The 23,855-nt window shown below is 39.1% G+C and overlaps 1 protein-coding gene across 2 annotated transcripts in view; it reads right to left on the bottom strand.

Moving 5' to 3' along the window:
* ITGA4 (integrin subunit alpha 4) overlaps window positions 1–12,183 on the bottom strand; it is an 82,719-nt gene extending 70,536 nt beyond the window's left edge. For both annotated transcript variants that reach the window (XR_010109400.1, XM_003823539.7), the window contains exons 1-2: window positions 11,510–12,183; window positions 11,044–11,165 (exon numbers count right to left, since the gene is read on the bottom strand). Coding sequence is in view for 1 of the 2 variants with exons in the window: in XM_003823539.7 (XP_003823587.3) it covers window positions 11,044–11,165; window positions 11,510–11,706 (319 nt within the window). In the remaining variant the exon portion in view is untranslated. The remainder of the gene's footprint in view (window positions 1–11,043; window positions 11,166–11,509) is intronic.
* Between the last annotated feature and the right edge of the window lie 11,672 nt (window positions 12,184–23,855).

The following is a 23,855-nucleotide window of genomic DNA, read 5'->3' as shown; positions in this document are numbered from 1 at the left end:
ATTGGTGTTGGGCAGCATTCAAAGCCATCCTGGACCACATGGACAAGCTTGATGTATTAACAGATGGTTATGCCTTTTCTTGTATTATTTAAAAACCTACCGTTTTAAAAATAAAAGTAATATCCTTTGTTCCCCCTTTGTTTAGTTACCTATTGAAATATCAAATGTTAAGCAAATTGTCTTTGGGTAGAAATACAATATTTCTAAGTTGGTCAAAAATGACGATTATTAGAACTGCCATGAGAGCTAATTCTCATGAATTTCTCTGACAGAACACCATAAACAACCTCAGATTATCTTTATATTTTATCCAAATGTCATGCTGAAGTGATTTATAATCTGGTTTTCAATTCAGTTCATACGTTACTCATCTAAACTCTTAGTAAATCAAATCAGCTCCATAATTGAAAAAGTACTTTACATGGTTTAACATAAAAGAGGTCAGCAGAAATTAACATGGTGATAATTTTCCCTGCTTTTAAACAACTAGAATGACTAATTCTTTGCACAGTTGAATGCATTTTTCCACTAGATATTTAGAAAACAAAGCCATATTAAAAACCATCTCCTTTTAAGCCTTTCTCTTTCCTATTTTTTTTAATTTGGGAAAGAAAATGTAAAAATGCATGCTTACTACAGTTTATTTCTTCCTACTGATGTGTATCAGCATATATAAATGTGTATATAAATGCAAATGAACAGGAATTTTGATCAAAGAAATACTACAAAGCTAGTTAAATACATTCTTTACTCCTCCCCCTTTCATTGTTATTCATATCACCAGTTTTAGTGTCATTGCTCCAAGTGTGACAGGGACTATGGGAGATTAGATATTTGACCTTGTATGTCACCTCCATGAGGGCAGATTGACTTTTGTTGACAGCAGCATTCCCACAGCTCGAGATAGTGCCTTACATGCAGTAGGCAGGAACTCAGTATGTATGAGGGAGGGAATTTTGAAATACATTATATCACCACAAAAAAATCCTTTACTAGAATGTACTACTGCATAATTATCACCAAACTCTCAGAGATCTAAGCTTTGGAGAGGTCTTTTCTCTTTACTATGATTCTTCCCTACTTCTCTTCCAAAATATTATTTTCTTCAATTTTAAGACAGTAACAGATGGTCTGAAAGGAAACAGTCTCTGAGTTTGAAGATCTTTACAAAGGATGATTTGTGAGTGGGATGACTTAAGACAGAATCAGCTGGGGTCCACAGAAGATGCCTATCTCCGAGGGTTTCTGCAAGGACTGTGGAGTAAATGAGATATGTGTGACGTGCTTGGATGACAGCCTGGCAGCGAAAACATGCAAATGTTAGTTGCTATTGGCATCATCATATTAAAGATTAATGTAAGCATATTAAGCTGCACATGCAATGCAGCATATAACCTGGCTCATAAAATATATGTGGCATATCATTATTGGGGAACTGTAATCATACACATTAACTCATTTTACACCCACAGTAGTAGCAGAGGATTGCTGTATTATTAATCCTACCCTACAGAAGAGAAAATTGAGTCTTAAAGGAATCAAATAACTTGCCCAAATCCGTAAGTGGAAAGATCAGAATTAAAAAATAGCATCTTTGACCTCTAAGTTATTTCACTCTATAGCACAGAACTCTAGAAATATTCCAGACATATGAATTAACTGAAATCTATTCCACTTTCTGAAGCTTTTAGCTGAAAATATATAAAATATAGCAAATATGCCCACAGACTGTACAATCAACTTTCACTTGTTCAAGAAAAAGGTCACTTACTTGTTCCCTATCTTGCCCTGCTCTTTTCCTCCATTTAGAATGGTTCTCAGTATTTTGGCATTTCCACTAAAGAAAGAAGGACCAGGGAAAAGGTCAGACTCTAAGGTCTTCTTTCTATATAACTTTTGACAGTGCTAGTGAAATACTTTGTGGCTAGGAAAGCTTGGGACTTTCTAATGCAAGTAAATGTCTGCTTTATCTACCTGCGTCATCGTACTGTCACTTCCCCACCAATTCAGACATTTGACCGGGGTTCTCAGTCTGGCTTTCTGGCTACTAAGACAACATACATACTTACCTGATCTTTCAAAACTCATGATGTGATGTGAAGTTTCAGAAAAGCAGTAAAAGCCCTTACCTTCCACCAACTGTCTTTTTTTTTAAGCTGAAGCTCTATTCCATTGTAAGACAAATCCTATACATTTCAAATTGTTCCACTGTAAAGTTTTTCTTAATTCTAAAACATGAATGACCCTTGTTCCAATTCCATATTTTATCAAGAGTCATTCATTCAAGATATTTTTTATAAAAGCAATAATTAAAGTATGTAATCCCTTCACTCACATAACTTCAGATTAGGAAAAATATATTAAAAGTGAGAAAATCAATTCAAATATGACAACATGACAAAATTTACCATTGCAGGGCTATGAGGATGACAGAAAACTTATGCTTGTGTATGCAAGAATGCCTGGCACCTAGTAGGTGGTCAATAAATAATCAATGCCTCTGCTCCTCAGGGTACGTGCATTATGGTGCTTTGAACTGAGCCAGCAGAGGGCGCTCACAATGCTGCAAGAATTGATCAGCAGTCTTTAGCTTTTTAATTAAAATGGCCCCTTAATTTAGTTTTTCCTTTTAAGTCCTAATACTTACTAAATCCATTAATACTAATTCATATAATAATTGACTATATTAAACTATGTACTCTTTTCACACATCTAGTTAAACCTGGTGGCAATGTTTCTAAAAGATAATGATGTTTATGAATTCTACAATAAAATAATTTTGGGTGATGGAAAAGTAAAATATCCTTGGGTTTTAGAGGTGATACAGGACATAAAAGTACTAAACTTCTAGAACTCTTTTCCTCCAGCTAGTCTAGTGGCAAATAAGAGTCAAAAGAGCAAAACATCAAAGTTGGAAACCATTCTCAAAGTATGTTTTAAAAAAAAAAATGTGTTTAAATGTCATATTTTCATATTGCCTAAACAAAATCTCACAACGGCCAATAATCATGCTCAATTTATGTGAGAAACAGTTTATATAATTGTAGGCCTGAAAAAGCCAGTTATTTCAGCTATTTTTTTTATCTTATTCTATTCTATTTAGAAAGAGTTCAAGAGGTAAATGTCCCCAGAGAGTAGTGCCAAGCTTTATGGTTGCAATTTTATAAATCTGGGCTGATCCTGAGTCATCATGAGGCCTCAGAACTCTAACAACTAGGTCACTTGTGGGTTTGATTTTAGGTTTGGGGTCTCTGCCAGGACTTCTTCAAGATCCCACAGAAAACGTACACAAGTCTTTTTAATAACTAAAGCTGAAAAATGTGCCCCAGCTGATACATTTTGTAAGCATAATTTAAAGAGGGAAAGTTAGTCTCTAATTACTAATACTTATTGCATGCTTACTACGTACCACAGTTTTAATACATGCAAAGACATGTATTAACTCACTTTTCATAACATCCCTATGAAGTAGACAATACTATTATCATCCCAATTTTATGGATGCAGAAGCTGAAACAAGGGATGACTAAGCACTTGCCCAAGGTCACACCACTTGTAAATGGGGAAGGAAGGGATTAAAACTCACACTATCAACCACCATCTGATGCTGCCAGACAATTAGTTGTTAGTACTTTTCCATTATTTTCAACTATGGACATTTTGAATAAACCTATACTATTCTGAAACAACCTATTAAAAGAGCATATTTAAACCTCTAACATTAGAAAATAAGGAAAGAAAATTCTGAACCTCCATGGTTTTCAATTAATCTCTTGGATTTAAAAATTCATTTGAAAAACAATCACTAATGTGTGGATGCCACTTTGTCTATCTTTGAAACAAGAAAATACAAAAATGTAAACAGAAAATACTCCAGGGAAATATGCTTGGTGGTCAGTATTAAAGTTCCATGCTTGGTTTTGGAATCCACAGGGTAGGATGGTTGAAAAAGAAAAAGAAAAAAAGACAGCAATGAAAGAATTAAAGGAGGTCAGGAAGATAGGAAGGCTTAAAAATACATGAGAAAAACCAGTGAGGAATGTATCATATTATCCTGGCCAATGGAGGATCAGAATGAGATGAGGAGTTACAGATATCAAAGTACGTTTCTCTGGGCAGAGTTTAAAGGATAAAATGTGATATTGACAATGACTGGCAGACAAAATGATTGTAGTATAATGACTTCTAGAAAACTTCCGCAAGAAAACAGACTGGTATTGTGGTGAGGTAGACCTTGAAGGGATTCACAAACAGATGGTACACATTGACCAGCATTTTCTACACAGGGCATAATGTCAAAAGAACATGTCTAATCCACTGCACACAAGGAGTCCCATAAAAGGGGTTTTTAGAACTAAGTCTACAATCTTACTATTTTCTGAACATTTTTGTGAATTATAGTGTTTTACATAGTTTATATAAAAAAGATTTTCTATGATTTTTAAAAATTCTCAGAGGTAAACTGAGAACAAGCACACTGAGCCCAGACCTGTCACCTGTATGTCCACTTCCATATTCTAATTTGATGTTTCCAGCTAATCTCAAAATTAAAAATCCCTGCTTTTAAAGACAGTCATTTCCAAGCTCCCTATTTCAGGAGCAAGTGTTACTGTCTGAACTACCTGATATGAGTCTTTGGAACCCAAGGCGGACCTAGACACTTTGGAATGAGGCTGAAATGTGCAGCAAATCCCAGGGGATTTTGCCCAAATGTAAAAAAGATGAAAATTATTTCACATTTATTGAGCCCTTAAATGTGCTCTTCAAAACCAGTCAGAACTGGGTCCACTACTCAGATTTCACTCCTCCAGGAAGCCTTCTCCCATTCATTTCTTCTCATCACTATGTACCTGTCTATTGTCATGCTTATTACATTATCTCATAATTAATTGTCCATTTACCTGTCTCTCCCATCATCTCAACTGAGTTACTCAAGGGCTTTAACCATGTCTTATTCAACTGTGTATTTCCAATACATAAGTAATCAATAAAATGTATTAATGAAGGAAGAACCCAGTTAAAAGTTATTGACGCTTGCTATTGTTTCTCACTTCTCAACCCTCTGCAGTGGATTCACCATTAAAGCTTGTCTTACCGAGGTTACTAATGAACTAATTCTCTAAATCTAATGAGACCTCATAATTTACCACCCTGGTTGATGTCTTGGCAACCTTTACTACTGCCAACTACTCACCTCTTCTCAAAACACTCTCTTCCTTTAATCAGGTTAATGTCAGATTGACCTGATTTTTCTTGCTACCTCTTTGGCTTCACCCTCTTAGCCTTTTTTTCAGCCTCTTTTCTTCTCCAGCAGTTCTCAAGCATGGATGAATACTGGAATCATCTGGGGACCTCTGGAAACTACTGGTGCCCTATAGACTTACCCCAGAGATTCTATTAGTTTGAGATGGGCCACCAGAACTGTTAAAAGCTCTGCATGAGAATTTAAGTTACAGCCAGACTTGAGCAGCACTATTCTAATCACTTCTCGAACTGTAGGAATCCTTAGAAATTTGCCATTGGCCATTTGATCTATTTACCCCAGAGAGATGGTAATCAAAGCCTTGGAGGTGAATGGGGTTATGTCAATTACTCACCTCTGATTTGCTAGTACAGACCTCTCTACTGTCTACCACACCCATACATGGAACTGATCATAGAACTGATCACTAGATTTTTACTTCTATATCTCACAGGAATCTCAAGCCAATGAAACTCATCATTTTGCCAGAAAACCTGCTGCTCTTCACTTTTTCAGTATATTGGATCATCATCCATGTCACAGCCCAAATTAGAAACTTCAGTAACATCTTTGGAACGTTCTCACTCATCTCTTTCATCCAATAATTACCAAGTGCTATCTCCTAAATACCTTCAGAATCTCCATGTTCTTCTCCACTGCTACTGCCAGTGTCCTTGTACAGACACTTGTCATCTGTAGTCTAAATTATAACAAAATCTTCCTACAACTGCCTCATTGCCTTCAGTCTTGACCCAGTTACTCCAAAGCATTCACTAACCTGCAACCAGAGAATCTGTCAAACACACAAATCTGATGTCACTCCCCAGTTTTAAATATCCTAGGGTAAATTCATACTTAGAGTTGTATCAGAAGTAATTCCTGCCTGCCTCTCTAACCTACAGTTTAGCTCACACTCCATAGTGCAACTGTACACATTTTTTAGTTCTTCAAAAGCATCGTGCTCTCAAAGACTTCAGGGTCTTTATACACACAGTTTGCTCTTTCTGGCAAACTTTTCCATAGCCTCTTCCTCTGGCTAACTTCTGATTATTTTTCAGTTCCCCCACTTGAACACCAATTCTTCAGGAATGCATCACTTTATTGTCTTACCTAGATTAAATCTCACCATACTTTCCTATAATAACCTATCTTATAAACTTTAAAGCCTTTGGGACAAGGAGTATGTTTCTTTTGTATGCCCAGGTTCAGGCCCTTAGGCATCCCTCAATGAACAACTGAATGGATAAATTACCCACATGTGCAATGGATTTCCACATCTGGCCCTAGAACTGTTGCCAAGGGGATATATTTTCAAGTCATTGGGTATATCACTCAGTGACCAAGTAAACTTAAGGCAAAAACTAAAGTGCATTTAGAAAGCCTCATCTCTCAAATTAGGTGGAAACTTCATCCTTTTGGGACATAAAGTTTGGGAAACTGCTGGAAATAAGGAAACTTCTTTCTGGTAACCTGATAGTTTATTAGTGAAGCTCTCTGTCTTGATTTTCTACATAATTGTATAACAGCCTTCATTCAGGGATGATTTTTCAAAATGACCAATCTGCAATCTCAGCTTCATAAGCTACAATTTAAAGCACATTGCAAATGAAAAAGTAAAAAGTTATCAAGAAAAACATATTTGAAGTTTCAACAGTGAGATATTTGCTATTAAATGTTAAGCTAATAACTCCTATGAATCAAGTAGAAGTGAGGATTAGGTAATCATTAGTTTAATAATGCAATGCTAATTAAATTCTTTCAAATAGGTTATCAAATATGAACCAGGAGGCTGGCTAAGGTAATAAAATTTCCAGAAAGAAATCTAAATATGGGTAATGGTGACTAACTTGAGATGGGTCTTTCCTGTAAGAGAGGCACAGGCAGGCAGCTTGAAGGCCCAGTAACTATAGAACACTTAGTCTAGAAAAGAAAGTGAAAGTTCTACTCATTTATGCATAAATATCAGGAAAGCATCTCCTAAAGAGATAGCGTTATTTTTACACAGAGAACTTAATGTTTCTCTACAGCAGTGCTGTCCAATAGAAATATAATACAAGCCCATTGGAAATTTTAAATTTTATAATAGCCACATTAAAAAAGTAAAAATAAAATTAATTTTATTTAACCTAAAATTTTATTTCGCCTAATAAATCCAAAATATTATGTAATCAATAATTTTAAAGTGTTTGTTTCAATATATATCATAAAAATTAATGAGTTTTCTTATACTAAGTATTCAAAAGCCAGTATGTAATTTACATTACAGCCCTCTCATTGCTGACTAGCCACATTTTATGTGTTCAAAGCCACCTGTGGTTAGTGGATACTATACTGGATAATGTAATTGTATAACTTTAGACTATTACCCAAATGAGAGTTAGTGTGTGTATAATGCTTTCAGTGGTAACTCCAAAGTAATGAAAGATCTGGAAACATATTTGAATAACCAAATAAAGACCATCTTTTTAGTGTAATTTGATAATCGTTTCTATGTTTTATTATGTTCTATTTGAATATTGATAGTCCATGGATGGACTATGCTTAACTATATTAATTGAGTCATTATTTGTGACACCTTAATTTAGTAACCAGCTGTGATTAAAGTTTCCTTTAAACAAGCCTGATGATGCAGAGTGCCCGGCTGGAAAGTGGACATGTGGAAATCACCGGGGTCTCCTCAGACATAGTCTTCATGAGCAAGTCTGGGCCCAGACCCTCCTGGCAGAGAGAGCACTTTCCTCTGGTACAAAAGAAGTGAGAGAAGAGATGTCTCTTGGGGAGTCAGGGAGGTAAAAGGAGGCCAACAATATATATGCAGGAAGAAAAGCACCTTGCGGTACTATCCAGGCAACTCTCTTGCTACTGGCTCTGCAGTCAACTTGCTTGACTAAAAGGGGTATCTCATGCCTAACGTCTCTCACCCTGGGCATTCTAGATAAACAGGCAGGCTCACTTCTGCTTATGGCATGAATATACCATATGGGACACCTTGTCCACAGAGGGTAGGGTAGGCGAGATATGGACCTCCTCTTTTGAGGGGAGGTGTCTATCTGAATCAACCACTGATCTGAAGTTCTACAGAGACTCAAAGACTAGTCCATGTGGATATTTTTAATTGCGTGGGAGATGGGCACCATTTGAAGACCCTACACCTTCAGGTTCTTGATAGCAAGTAAAGCTATTCCAAAGGAAAGAAGATACCTTACTGACATGGCAATCACAGATCGATCTTTAATCATTATAACATTTTTTTCTTCAGCCAACAAAAATTTCTCATTGTGTTTCATTTCAACTTCTACCTTTTAATGTATTACCTTTTAATTTTTAAACTTTTGGTTCAGTTTATCAATTGTCCCTATTAACCTCAGCCTGCTTGTTATAGATAACATACAGATAATAGATTTAAGTAAACAATAAAGAACCACTATTTTTTGTATGTCTATTATGTGTCAGTACTGAGCTAAGCATTTTTGAAACATTAGAGTCACCCACATTTGAAACAGGACAACTGAAGCTATTTTATACAGAAGATTCACACACACACACATAAACACATTCTTCTACAGAAGATGGCTTATATATATTTACACACACTCTTGAAACTTCTTCATACAAAATAGTGCATAGCCCACAAACCTAAGAATCCTAAATTATCTTTATTACCAATGTATTGTTTTTAATGTTTTATTTCTAGACTGTAGCCTCAATCCCTATTTTATAGCTTCAAGCTACCACTGAATTTATTCTGAATAGAGAGGCAGTTTCTTTACATGAGGAATAAAAGATATCTGTATTCTTTAGAACGTTACATGAGAAATAACTTCAGTCAACTCTTCGGCAAATACTCAAGGCATTACTATCACTATTAATGTTTTAACTCATTGACTGACTAGGAATCTTGCCTTTTTTCCCTTCATCTCAGTAAATACCTTGTAGATTGGCCAAAATTTTGAAAGTTAAAAATATCAGTTTGGCTCATCATTTCCAATCAATTATCTTACTCATCAGTCAGGTTGATAAATTCTCACTCCACTTTTATTCATTCATCCATCCAAAAGATCTTCATTTAATTCATATCTATTACATATCTACTATGTTTACATTTCTCTGAGAACAGTCAACTCCCATGCTACACATGCCCAATTTTTTCCTTCCATTGACAGGCATTATCTTAAATTTAATACAGTATTGTGTCATGATTTATCCAGTTAAACACAGACATCCAGAAATAGATTCAGTGTCCATCCAGACAGGAAGTAGGCACTAAATATCAGTAGTTATAATGTCATGGATCAGGAAACTATGACAGGACAACAGAAATAAAATTGCTCCCTCCTGAGACCTTGCCAAGATCCTCTGGCAGACTAAAGTTGTCGGCTCCACTCCCTAATTCTTCACCCACAACTCTCTCATGCAATGAAAATTATGCTTTGCAAAATCATTCCAAAATGTATGGGTCTGTGAATGTTTTATGCATTCCTACTGTGATTTCTGGTATTGAGGCTTAACAAGAGGCTAGGGCTTATTCTACATGCTACAGACAACTCGTAGACTTTTATAGGTGCTCTGAGTTAAAAGTAAAAATTCCATTATGTTTATACTCTATCTGAATTCATCTGAATGAAGGGAACCAGCTTCACAGTTTGAAAAAGAGCAAAGACTACTATAAAATACAAAAGAAGTTAAAGATCCAATAACTAATCTCAAGAGTCCATTTATAGCAAAGAAATATAAAGAAGTACCAATTTTATTCACCGTTTACAGATGACCCATCAGCTCAGCAGACAACATATTAAACCATTCACTTAATTTTATTTGCATTGAAGATACATACATGGAAGAAAATGGCTTAGACTTTGGACGCATTCAGACCCTAGTTTGACTTTAGTTCCCACCTATCAGTCACTAGCTAAGTAACTTTTAAAAAGGTATCTGCAACTCTGAGCCACAGTCCTCATACATAAACTAGGAACAATGTCAACCATGACCCAGGGTTGCTTTAAGGGGAAAAACGTTAAGCAATATATATAGCAGTAACACTTTGGAACAAGATAGGTCTTGTTATTTAATATTCCTTCCTCTTTCCCCACTTGTCTGTGTGCAAGAAACTTGTCTTTGGCTTTGAAACATGAAACTTCTCCCCTCTATCAGTACACATTTTTCAACTTGTCACAAATCTGAGACATTGAGAAATGACTGCAAAAAGATGGACCCATATAACATGAGTTTTGGATGACGGTTTTGGGAATGGAAAATTATACTACATTAACGATGAAGATGCCAATTTTCCTTTTCTTTTAGATTGTATATTCTAAGTAAAACTATCACTTTTTTTTTTAGGCCTTTAGGTTAAACGACGGGATATGGGATCAATTCCAATTGCTATTCCTGATATGCTCCTTAGCCTGTTCTTTAAGAGGGTTGATAGGTCAAAGATGGAAATAAAATTCTCAAGTCTTGGCTTAGCTGGATCCTGTCCTTAATACGCTGAGAGTCTAAAATGTGCTTTACACACGGAGAGACAGGGGGAGAGATGAAGAGAAGGTATCATAAGAAATTTCTCTAGCATAGTTGTCAGAGTACTGCAGTCATTGCTATAAGGAAAAGGGAGAACGATATTAACAGAAAGGGAATCCCTTTTATATTAAGGAGGCAAGATGAGATGGAGTTGAAACTGAAAACTTTATGCTCTTTAAACCAGAAGTAACAGGCAACGTGAATCTTTCCAGGACTTGCCCTATGGTGGGGTCCACATGGGGGGGTCGGGAGGTCACTAACTCCTGGTCCCATACCCAACTCACCCAGCTGGAGCTGTTCGCACGTCTGGCCGGGATTCTTTCCGATCCTGCATCTGTAAATCGCCCCGGGATTGGTCACTGAAGCGTTGGCGAGCCAGTTGGCAGTGGGCGCACCCACTAGGAGCCTAAAGCGAGACACGTGCACGTGCGCTCAGACGTGAGCTGTGCTGCCCACTGAGCTCCCTGTCGCCACAGATGTGCAGTCCGCAGCAGGGCAGCTTCCCCACCTCCTCCTCCGCCCACCACCCCCGACTCGAAGCTCCAAGACCTTGCACCATAACGCACCCGGGGCGCTGCCGCCCCAAGATAAGTTAGTTTCCCTGGCAGATTTCCAGCGAGCTGGCTCTCGCAGCGTTTCCCTCCTGCCTCCTTGGGAGGAAGGAAAGTTTGAATCGGGCAGGGAATCCCTAGGGCGCCATTCTCACGCCTCTCTGAGCTGCTGAGGGCCCATCAGTCCAACTCTACTCACCATCGGTTCGCCCCGTGGCTGTGCAGCACGACCGAGTAGCCGAACAGCGTGTTGGGGGGGCCCTGGTAAAGCAGCGCGCTCTCAGTGTCCACGTTGTAGGGGCGGCCGGTCGGGACCCCCAGGCACAGCAACAGCATCACCGTCTCCCGGACGGCGGCCCTTCGGGGGCCGGGTTCGCGCCTCGCTTCCCAAGCCATGCGCTCTCGGTGGCGAACATTCAACACTAAACGGCCACTACCCCAAAGGTGCACGGGATGCGACGGTTGGCCAACGGGGAAGAACGCCCCAAGAGATGAGGCGCAGCGTGTCCGGCGCCAGCGGGCTAAAGGAAGGAGAGAGGGAAGAGGAGGGGAAGTCGGCCCACCGCGGGCGGAGCGTTCGGGCCGGCCTGGGATGCCGCGCACTCGCCCGGCCCCACTCCCGGTTTCTGCCGCCAGCCGGGAGCTTCGGGTGCTCGCGCTGCTTCTCCGGGTACGGGCCGCTGGGTGGGGTCCCGGGCGTGGTGCGGAGGCGCAGGGCCGGGCTCCGTCTCTGCCTACGCGCGGCTGCAGGGGGCGCTGGGGAACCTCGGCTGCGCAGGACTCGCGTCCTGGCCCGGGCCTCCTAGCCCGCAGAGCGCGGGATGGCTCTGGGCTCAGCAAGAGCGGACCTGGATGGGGCACGGGCTTCCCCTTTTAACGGTAGTTGGGGCCTAGAAGCGGAGCTGTGTGACCCCAAACTGCGCGCCCCTCGCTGTGACCGCCCAGCCTCTGCGGCCAGCCCGGCGTGGCCCAAATGCCAGCCACAAACTCGGGGAGTGGGACAGCGGCGGGGAGCCGTCCAGTTCTTTCGTTGATAGTTAAACACTGTGTCTTGTTTTTCAGGTGTAGGCAACCACTAGATAAATTATCAAGAGCCACAAATTAAAAACAAAAAACCAAACAAAAAGACTCGCCGAAGGCCCCTGGGGAACATTTTAGTGACAAAGACGTTATGGCTATTCTCTTCAAGACCCACATCTCAGCACCCTTCTATACCCACTTCCTTCCTCCTCACACTTCCTCTGCAGCCCGGGCTGCATGCGTGAGCAGGCTAGCAGCAGCCTCTCAGGCTGAACGGCAGGCGGTTTAGGCTGTGGCTGACCCCAGCAGAGAGGTTGGGTTAAGGAAGCATTGTGACTTGATTCACTTTAACCGATTCTGATTGCTCCAGCTGGTAATTGATGATTCCCCTTTTTCACGCACCCACTCAGTTGCCACGGGACACACCTGCTATTAGGGGTGTAAACCCCAGCGTGGGGTCAGGGTCCTAATGAGCCTCTGAAATGTGCCGGAGACCCACAACGCAACACACCTGAACTGGGTAGTGAGTCTCATTCTAATGCAATCCAGGTGTGCCCTGCCTTTTTTTTTTTTTTCCTTCAGCAACCAGAGACACAGCCACAGGTGACTATTAGACTGATATTTTCAGGAGATGAAAGTCTAGTTTTTTATTGTTGCTATATGTAAAAAGAAAAGAAAAGTCTGCATCAAAGAGTGTGTCTGTGTGCTAAAACCATGCTGGAATAAATAACACATCTGACACTAATGACAGATACACAATTAAAATGCTTATTCATTTATTCAGCACATTCATGGAGCAGGCACTTGACTAGAACCACATGATTCCACCAAGAGCAAGGCAGGACTGATACAAAGTTTCAAAAAATGTTCGCTCCAATGGTAGATAGAAAAATTTGTACTAACTAGAGAAAGATCCAGGTAAGGACACTTAAAGAGAGATTTGAAGGACCAGGAATCTTGAATCAGGCTAAGAATGGGATGAGCAATAAGGAGGGCTCCAGAGGGGCCAGGTAGAAGAACTGAGAGAGCTTGCCTGGCTGGAGTATTTAGCCACCCCACACACAGGTTGGTGTGATATGAGGCTGACTTAGGGAAGCAGGAATACATGGTGAACCTCATAAGCCAGGTTAGGAATTTTAAATCTATGTTGGGACTGACAGGAAGTTGAAGAATTTGTCTCGGTCAGCTCTGGGTTTCAGAAGTGTGAACGCAAGACTGAACACAGAAAACCTAATTTTGGAAGCCCCTGCAGCAATAAGTAGAGATAGGATAATCCCAAGGGGAAGTATTTCTCTTTCTTGAAAGACTCTTCTCTCAGGGCACCAATTTATTGAACTTTTTTCTCCTCCCTTCCTATCTGGGCACTCTGAGTCTCCTTTGCTGGCTTATCTTCCTCCACCATAATTGTTGAAAATCCTCAGGGCAGTTTTGGATTTGGGAACTGGGTGTGTGGTGCTACCATTCATGGAGAAAAAAACACTGAGAAATGAAGTTATATGCAAGTATGTGTGCATGCAGATGGGGGCATTGATGGGTTAAGTTTTAGCCATGTGGAGTTTGAGATGTTTATGGAATGACAGGATATTCTAGCCAAACTCAATGCAATTATTTTCAGTCTGTCAACAGACAAAACATGAGGAATATTAACTTTCTCTTACTCTATACTGGAAAAAGTCGATACAGTGTGTGATAAATCTATTGTAAAAATGAAATGGCTTCCAGAAAGCTAACAATCAGGGCCCATGGCTGTTTCTTTCTGTAGTAGTGCTGAGTGTGTTTCTTTCTTAGTAGATCTACATGCTGATTTTAACCCAGTTCCACAATGAGCTTACAGTGTCGTTATTCTGAACTATGCAATCCTTCTTGTTTGCAGCTACAAAACCTCCAGTTGAGGCCAAGGAAGTAGGTATGTTGAAGCCATTCTGACACCCTCCAGAAACTGGCAAAGCCAGATCTTCTGATCTGAACCCCTACCAGTTTCTTTCCCTCCCTTCACCAAAATCTTTTACAATGAAAGCCACTCAACACAATTCGTTTCATAGCGTAGTTTTGGTGACAAGCAGTCAGTGGAGTGGTTGATAAGGCAGGACTTTTTTCCATAGTATGGTTATAGTTATGATTCACCACCTTTCAAGAAATAGCCACCCTACATTACCTCACGTTAGTTAGCTGAATTTCCTTCCTCCAGGGCTTGGAAAACAGCTCGCTTTTCCTAATGTTAGCAGGAATAAAGTGTGTTTCATGTTGCTTTAAAAAAAACTGAAGATACTGCTATCTCTCTGATCAATGCTTCTGAAGGCAAGTGAGGGGGTGGAGGAAGGAGAAGAGAAGGATGTTTAAGAAAGACTCATGCCTATCCCTAGCTCTCAACGCGACATAAATATTTGGGCACTCAATTATTAAATGTCGTCAGATTAATATGTATGTAAGTGTCCACTATATGCCAAAAAAATGCATTATGCACTAAAATTATAGTAGACAAAATACAAGTGATCTCTAACCTTGTGTAGAAAGTCCTCCCCAGTAGCGAGAATTCTAATGTGGACTCACCCTATTTTTCAGTTGTTATCAAGAGTAAGCATTTCTCCTTCTAGAAAGACTCTCTTCTCATGATACCACCTTATTAAGCTTTTTCCTGCCTTTCTATCTGGCCACTCTGAGTTTCCTCTGATGGCTCCCTTCCCTCCGCCGTAAGTGCGGGAAACCCCCAGGGCTATATTCTGGAAACTCTTTCATTCTCTTTCCATCTTCCCTCTTTAGGAGATCTAACCCATTTCCTATGTCTTTAAATACCATCTAAATATAAGTCATTAACAGAATCAAAAACAGAAACGGTATACTTATTTCAATAGATGCTGAGATAGCATTTGATAAAATTTAACATTCCTTTATGATAAAAATTCTCACCAAAATGGATATAGAAGGAACATACTTCAAAATAATGAAGGCCATATATGACAAACCTACAGTCAACATCATACTGAACACAGAAAAAATGAAGGCCTTTCCTCCAAGGGCTGAAACAGACAAGGATACCCCCTCTCACCACTGTTATTCTACGTAGTACAGAAAGTCCTGGCCAGAGCTATCAGGCAAGAGGAAGAAAGGAAGGGTATCCAAATTGGAAAGGAAGAAGTCAAATTAGGTTTGTTTGCAGACTACATGATCTTATACCTAGAAAAATCTAAAGAGTCCACCTAAAAGCTGTTAGATCTGATTCAGTAAAGTTGCAGGATGCAAAATCAACATACAAAAATCAATAGCATTTATATGACAACAGTGAACAATCTGAATAAAAATCAAGAAAGCAGTTCCTTTTACAATAGCTACAAAAATGTACAATACCTAGGAATCAATTTAACTAAAAAAGTAAAATATCTATGCAAGGAAAAACTATAAATAAAACTCTGATAAAAGAAATCGAAGAGGACACAAAAACCCAGAAATATACTCCGTGATAGACTGGAAGTACTAATATTGTTAAAATCACAATACTACCTAAAGCAATTTACAGATTCAATGCAATTCCTATCAAAATACCAATGACATTCTTCACGAAACAGAAAAATTCCTAAAATTTATAAGAAACCACAAAAGACCCTGAATAGCCAAAGCAATCCTGAGCAAAAAGAACAAAGCTGGAGGCATCACACTACCTAACTTCAAAATTTACTACAAAGCTATAGTAACCAAAACAGCACAGTATTGGCATAGAAACAGACACATAGACCAATGGAGCAGAATAGAGAATCCACATATAAATCCATGCACTTACAACCAACTAATTTGTGACAAAGCTGTAAAGAACATACAATGGAAAAAAACAGTCTCTTTAATAAATGGTGCTGGGAAAACTTAATAACTACATGCAAAAAAATTAAATTAGAACTTTCTCACCACTTCTTCCTTTCCAGTTTGGATACCCTTCCTTTGTTCCTCTTGCCTGATAGCTCTGGCCAGGACTTTCTGCACTATGTAGAATAACAGTGGTAAGAGGGGGTATCCTTGTCTGTTTCAGTCCTTGGAGGAAAGGCCTTCATTTTTTCTGTGTTCAGTATGATGTTGACTGTAGGTTTGTCATATATGGCCTTCATTATTTTGAAGTATGTTCCTTCTATATCCATTTTGGTGAGAATTTTTATCATAAAGGAATGTTGAATTTTATCAAATGCTATCTCAGCATCTATTGAAATAACCAATACACAAAAACCAAATCAAAATGAATTATAGACCTGAAATTATGAAATTACTAAAAGAAAACATTGGGGAAATGCTCTAAGATATTGGTCTGGGCAAAGATTTTTTTGTGTAAGACCTAAAAAGCACAGGCAACCTGAACAAAAATAGACAAATGAGATTACATCAAGCTAAAAAGCTTCTGCACAGCAAAGAAAACATCAACAAAATGTAGAGAGAACCCACATAATGAGAGAAAACATTGGCACACTATCTGATGAGGGATTAATAACCAGAATATATAAGGAGCTCAAACAACTCAATAGCAACAAAACTAAAACCTAACAAAGAATGTAATTTCAAAATTGGCAAAAGATCTCGACAGATATTTCTCAAAAGAAGATATACAAATGGCAAACGGGTATAAGAAAACATGTACAACATCACTAATCATTAGAAAAATGAATATCAAAACCACAATGAGATATCACCTCACTCCAGTTAAAATGGCTTATATAAAAAAGGCAAAAACAGATGCCGGTGACAAAGTGGGGTCAAAGGGGGACCCTCATACAGTGCTGCTGGAAATGTAAGTTATTACAGCCACTATGAAAAACAGCATCATCCTGATACCAAAGGCTGACAGAGACACAACCAAAAAAGAGAATTTTAGACCAATATCCCTGATGAACATCAATGCAAAAATCCTCAGTAAAATACTGGAAAACCGAATCCAGCAGCACATCAAAAAGCTTATCCACCATGATCAAGTGGACTTCATCCCTGGGATGCAAGGCTGGTTCAACATACGCAAATCAATAAATGTAATCCAGCATATAAACACAACCAAAGACAAAAAACATATGATTATCTCAATAGATGCAGAAAAGGTCTTTGACAAAATTCAGCAGCCCTTCCTGCTAAAAACTCTCAATAAATTAGGTATTGATGGGATGTATCTCAAAATAATAAGAGCTATTTATGACAAACCCACAGCCAATATCATCCTGAATGGGCAAAAATTGGAAGCATTCCCTTTGAAAACTAGCACAAGACAGGGATGCCCTCTCTCACCACTCCTATTCAACATAGTGTTGAAAGTTCTGGCCAGGGCAATCAGGCAGAAGAAAGAAATAAAGGGTATTCAATTAGGAAAAGAGGAAGTCAAATTGTCCTTGTTTGCAGACGACATGATTGTATATCTAGAAAACCCCATTGTCTCAGCCCAAAATCTCCTTAAGCTGATAAGCAACTTCAGCAAAGTCTCAGGATACAAAATCAATGTACAAAAATCACAAGCATTCTTATACACCAATAACAGACAAACAGAGAGCCAAATCATGAGTGAACTCCCATTCACAATTGCTTCAAAGAGAATAAAATACCTAGGAATCCAACTTACAAGGGATGTGAAGGACCTCTTCAAGGAGAACTACAAACCACTGCTCAACAAAATAAAAGAGGACACAAACAAATGGAAGAACATTCCATGCTCATGGATAGGAAGAATCAATACCGTGAAAATGGCCATACTGCCCAAGGTAATTTATAGATTCAATGCCATGCCCATCAAGCTACCAAGGACTTTCTTCACAGAATTGGAAAAAACTACTTTAAAGTTCATATGGAACCAAAAAAGAGCCCGCATTGCCAAGTCAATCCTAAGCCAAAAGAACAAAGCTGGAGGCATCATGCTACCTGACTTCAAACTATACTACAAGGCTACAGTAACCAAAACAGCATGGTACTGGTACCAAAACAGAGATATAGACCAATGGAACAGAACAGAGCCCTCAGAAATAATACCACACATCTACAACCATCTGATCTTTGACAAACCTGACAAAAACAAGAAATGGGGAAAGGATTTCCTATTTAATAAATGGTGCTGGGAAAACTGGCTGGCCATATGTAGAAAGCTAAAACTGGATCCCTTCCAGTTTTTAAGGTGTAAAAACTTAGTTGTATAAGGTGTAAACCTTATACAAAAATTAATTCAAGATGCATTAAAGACTTACATGTTAGACCTAAAACCATAAAAACCCTAGAAGAAAACCTAGGCAATACCATTCAGGACATAGGCATGGGCAAGGACTTCATTTCTAAAACACCAAAAGCAATGGCAACAAAAGCCAAAATTGATAAATGGGATCTAATTAAACTAAAGAGCTTCTGCACAGCAAAAGAAACTACCATCAGAGTGAACAGGCAACCTACAGAATGGGAGAAAATTTTTGCAATCTACTCATCTGACAAAGGGCTAATATCCAGAATCTACAAAGAACTCAAACAAATTTACAAGAAAAAAACAACCCCATCAACAAGTGGGCGAAGGATATGAACAGACAATTCTCAAAAGAAGACATTTATGCAGCCAAAAGACAGATGAAAAAATGCTCATCATCACTGGCCATTAAAGAAATGCAAATCAACACCACAATGAGATACCATCTCACACCAGTTAGAATGGCGATCATTAAAAAGTCAGGAAACAGGCTGGGCGTGGTGGCTCGTGCCTGTAATCCCAGCACTTTGGGAGGCCGAGGTGGGCGGATCACGAGGTCAGGAGATCGAGACCATCCTGGCTAACACGGTGAAACCCTGTCTCTACTAAAAATACAAAAAATTAGCTGGGCGTGGTAGCGGGCGCCTGTAGTCCCAGCTACTCGGGAGGCTGAGGCAGGAGAATGGCGTGAACCCGGGAGGCGGAGCTTGCAGTGAGCCGAGATCGCGCCACTGCACTCCAGCCTGGGCGACAGAGCGAGACTCCATCTCAAAAAAAAAAAAAAAAAAAAAAAGTCAGGAAACAACAGATGCTGGAGAGGATGTGGAGAAATAGGAACACTTTTACACTGTTGGTGGGACTGTAAACTGGTTCAACCATTGTGGAAGACAGTGTGGCAATTCCTCAAGGATCTAGAACTAGAAATACCATTTGACCCAGCCATCCCATTACTGGGTATATGCCCAAAGGACTATAAATCATGCTGCTATAAAGACACATGCACACGTATGTTTATTGCGGCACTATTCACAATAGCAAAGACTTGGAACCAACCCAAAGGTCCAACAATGATAGACTGGATTAAGAAAATGTGGCACATATACACCACGGAATACTATGCAGCCATAAAAAAGGATGAGTTCATGTCCTTTATAGGGACATGGATGAAGCTGGAAATCATCATTCTCAGCAAACTATCACAAGGACAAAAAACCAAACACCACATGTTCCTACTCATAGGTGGGAATTGAACAATGAGAACACTTGGACACAGAGAGGGGAACATCACACACCAGGGCCTGTCATGGGGTGCAGGGAGGTTGGACGGAGCATTAGGAGATATACCTAATGTAAATGATGAGTTAATGGATGCAGCACACCAACATGGTACATGTGTACATATGTAACAAACCTGCATGTTGTGCATATGTACCCTAGAACGTAAAGTATAATAATAAAAAAAGTTTGATTTTTTTATATACATGTTGCAATATCTGTTAATCAATCAGCTATTTCATGAGTTATTTAAATATACCCTCAATTGTTTGACATGAAATAAATAAACAAATATCATGAGTCTCCAGTTTATGTCTCCAGCCTTGACCTTTCTTCAGAGTTCCGGGTTCATTTGTTCTACTGCCTACCAGACATCTCCACTTGGACGTGTAGTGGGCATTGTGCACGTAACATACCTAACACTGAGTTCTGGTTCCCTGACTTCTCATCTAAACTATTCTTCCACCCAATCTCTTTCTTTTCAAAACAACTGGGCACTCTATCTGACCAGTTGTTCAAGCCAGAAATTTGGAAAGTAATACCTCCCTCTAACTTAAACAAAGAATCCATCAGTCACAAGGTCCTCTCAATTTGACCTCTAAAATATATCTCAAGCCCATCTTATGTGAATCTTCTTTTGCACAGCTACTACCATTTCTCAAGATAATTTCATCTGGGCTATTTAAGAATCTGCTACGTGGTCTCCCTTTGTCATTCCCCCACCTCATCAAATTTCTGCACAGAAGCTAAAGTGAACTTTCAAGATTCTAAATGAATCAGGCAACTACTCCTTTGCTTAAATCCTTTAAATAGTTTTCCATCGCTTTCTTGTAGTACAAACCACACTCAACGTGGCCTAAAAGGACCCTATGATCTGGCTTCTGACTACAGCACCAGCCTTAGCATTGGTCACTCCCCCTGGATCACTTGGCTTTTGTCATATTGGCCTTTCTTAATTTCCTTAAGTGCATCAAGGTTTTTTTTTATCCTCAAGGTCTTTACCATATTATTACCTCTTCTCGGACACATAGCCTCTGACTTTTCACATAATTCCTCTTTCTCTTTCTTCCATCTCAGCTTAAAGATGTCCTCACAGAGGACTTTCTGCCCATCCAATTTAAAATAGGTCACTATAATATTATCTGCCAGACAATCCTGTTCATTATCTCCAGAACTCTTTAATTTATAATCATATTTTTTCATTATATCTTTCTTACTAGAATTTGAGAGTAGAAAACATCCTTTGTTTTGCTCCTGTTGTTTACCACCATATCTCTAGTACTTTATATGCTACCTGGCAAGTAGCAGGTGCTCTGTATTTTTTAAATGGCCTTTACATGATTTTGGCTTTTTACATCATTAATGTCATAAGCTGGAAATTTATAGGTTTATGTTCATTCATTATTACATGCAAAACAATACGCTAAGTCCTTTGGCAGATATGAAACTGTATAAAAAGTGAGTCCTAATCTCAGTTTATAATTTACAAAGGAAGATATGATATACCTTAGATAATATAATGTAGTCAAATTAAATATCATATACAATGAGGAGACAAAAGACAGTTGGTTGCTGATAAATGGTGTAGGCATAAAGGCAGTTTCAAGACCCAAACTTACATAAAGAGCAGGGCAGGGAAAATGAAAGAACTCGTAAGGCATTGGGGAAAAAACCTGATGTGTATTGTGTGGTGTTGGTACTAAAAGGAAGTAAAATATGACCGGCATTTTTAGACCTGGTGACAGAGACACTGGTAATATCACGAAAAACAAAACATAAAGCAACCAGATGGAAGAGTTGGAATGGGGAAGAACAGGGTGGGGTGGCGGGGTGCATGGTGTTGGGGGAGATGGAGAGTGTGTTTAGATAGTGCTCGCTGGGTTCTAGAGATAAGTCTGAGGTATTGGTGTGACATTCATGTAGATACATCTGGCAAGTAGTGTTTTTTGTTACACTTTTAAAATTAGATTTTAAAAAATTACTAAGGTAAAGCATGTAAAACAATTAGAGATGCATAAAACATTTTTTACAATTTCTCTGCCTCTCTCTAATCTAACCTTCTAAGACATCCCTTTGCCCACAATAAACTGTTACACCCAAGTGCTTGCCTCAAGGTCAGCTTTTAGGGCATCCAAACTCAGATGATAGTTTTTTTTTTTTTTTTTTACAGTACTGAAGTTCCCAACCAGAAACAAGAAGCTCAATTCTTCTATCCAGATACAGAGTATTAGACCACATTTCTGGATGCTTTTTTTTTTTTTTTAAGACAGAGTCTCACTCTGTTGCCCAAGCCTGGGTTAAAGTGATTCTCTGAGTAGTTGGAACTACAGGTGCGTGTCATCACACCCAGCTAATTTTTTGTATTTTTTTTTAGTAGAGATGGGTTCACCATGTTGGCCAGACTGCTCTTGAACTCCTGGCTTCAAGTGATCTACCTGCATTGGCCTCCCAAAGTGCTGGGATTACAGGCATGAGCCACCACACTTGGCCCTGATGCTTTAATATAGGTATCAATGACAAGGTTGCTTTAAACGAAATATGAAACAAAGGCTTCTCCTCAATTGTAAGACTTCTGAAACCTGCTGAGAAAGTGTATGAGGCATGGCTCAGAATCCCTGATCCCTGAAAGACTGAGAGGCTGAGGCATCTATCTAAGGACTCTCATCCTCCACTGGTGGAGAGATCACCTCCCCACACTTGCAGATTGTACCTGTTCGCCAGCAAGCAAGGTCCCAGGTATGCTCAGGCAGCAATGAGAGACAAAAACGTGGGAGCTAGGAAGCTGCCAATGTTATGAGATTGTCTACCCAGCCACAGGTTGGGCTTATGTGGCCCAAGGGGTAGGGCATCAACAGCGTCTGCTACAACTGTCAATCAGAACCTTGAGTGATTTGTTAGTACTGCTCAAACCTGGTTTTTATTTGTATAATTAAGTTTTCTCTTGTTGGATGGGGAAAATGAGTACATGAGGGCAAAGCACTTAATACAATGTTTAGCACATAATAAATAATGAGTAAATAGACCTTTCTCCTTCATCACTCTTTTCTTCCCTTTTAGCATCATCATCATGAATATTATCATTTTTTTAGAAATGAACTACCTACAGAAATAAACGATGTATAAAAATCTGAAATCAAGGCAATGACCTATATGTGGAAGATTATGTTAGTTAATGAAGAGCTATTTATGTCGTATTTGCTTATACTTATTCACTCATTCAACAAATTTATTAAACGCCTGTTACGTGTTACTGAGAGATGCCATGCATACCATGGCAAAAAGTGTTGGGATCATTATCTTATTTAGATGGGCATTCCAAAAGGGCAACATGGTAATAAATAATAAATAAATCTTTCCATTTTTTCTTGTCACTTTTCAGTATATGCTTGTCACTTTTTAATATATACAAGTAGGTTTTTTTCTACAGCGTAACTATCAATATGTCATTTCTCAAATCTGTCCTCAGGAGTATCCTAATAGTTCCTCCCTCTACTCAACCCAAATAAATTAGAATTTCTCGCCTGGGGCTTAATCCTATCCATGTTTGGCTTCAAACTCACTTTCTCTCTATCCACCCCAAACATAATCTATTTTCCCTTCCCTCTCAGCATGTTCCCTTTACTTTGGTAAATTGACAGATCAAGCCAGTAGCTGTCAAATGCCACACAAGATGGTGCATAATAGAGAACGGATGGAGAGGTTTCTTCTGGATGGGATGTTCAGGGCAATTTTTCTGCAGTAGGAGGGTAATTTTGATAAATATTACTTTTTACACTTCTTTTCAAAACTCCTGAAACTACTGCTACTTTTAAAACCAAGTCTATTTCATGCTTCAGTTCAAAAGAAGAAACAATTGCTCCTCTTGTTACAGTATATAAAAGACTTGGTATAAAATCATTCTCCTCTCAGGGCACATAGTTATGATGTGACAACCTTTTATCTCATAAGTAATCTGACCTGAAAGATTGAATTTATACACTGGGATGATTTAACAACTGGTCCACACTGGCTCTCTAAGGTTCACAAGATACACAGAGAGTCTGCAGCATCACTTTCCTTTATTATCAGG

This window comes from Pan paniscus, chromosome 13 (genome assembly GCF_029289425.2).
Source record: "Pan paniscus chromosome 13, NHGRI_mPanPan1-v2.0_pri, whole genome shotgun sequence".
Classification (NCBI taxonomy): domain Eukaryota; kingdom Metazoa; phylum Chordata; class Mammalia; order Primates; family Hominidae; genus Pan; species Pan paniscus.
The sequence above is the reverse complement of the archived record's forward strand: the minus strand, read 5'-3'. Positions and strand labels throughout refer to the sequence as shown.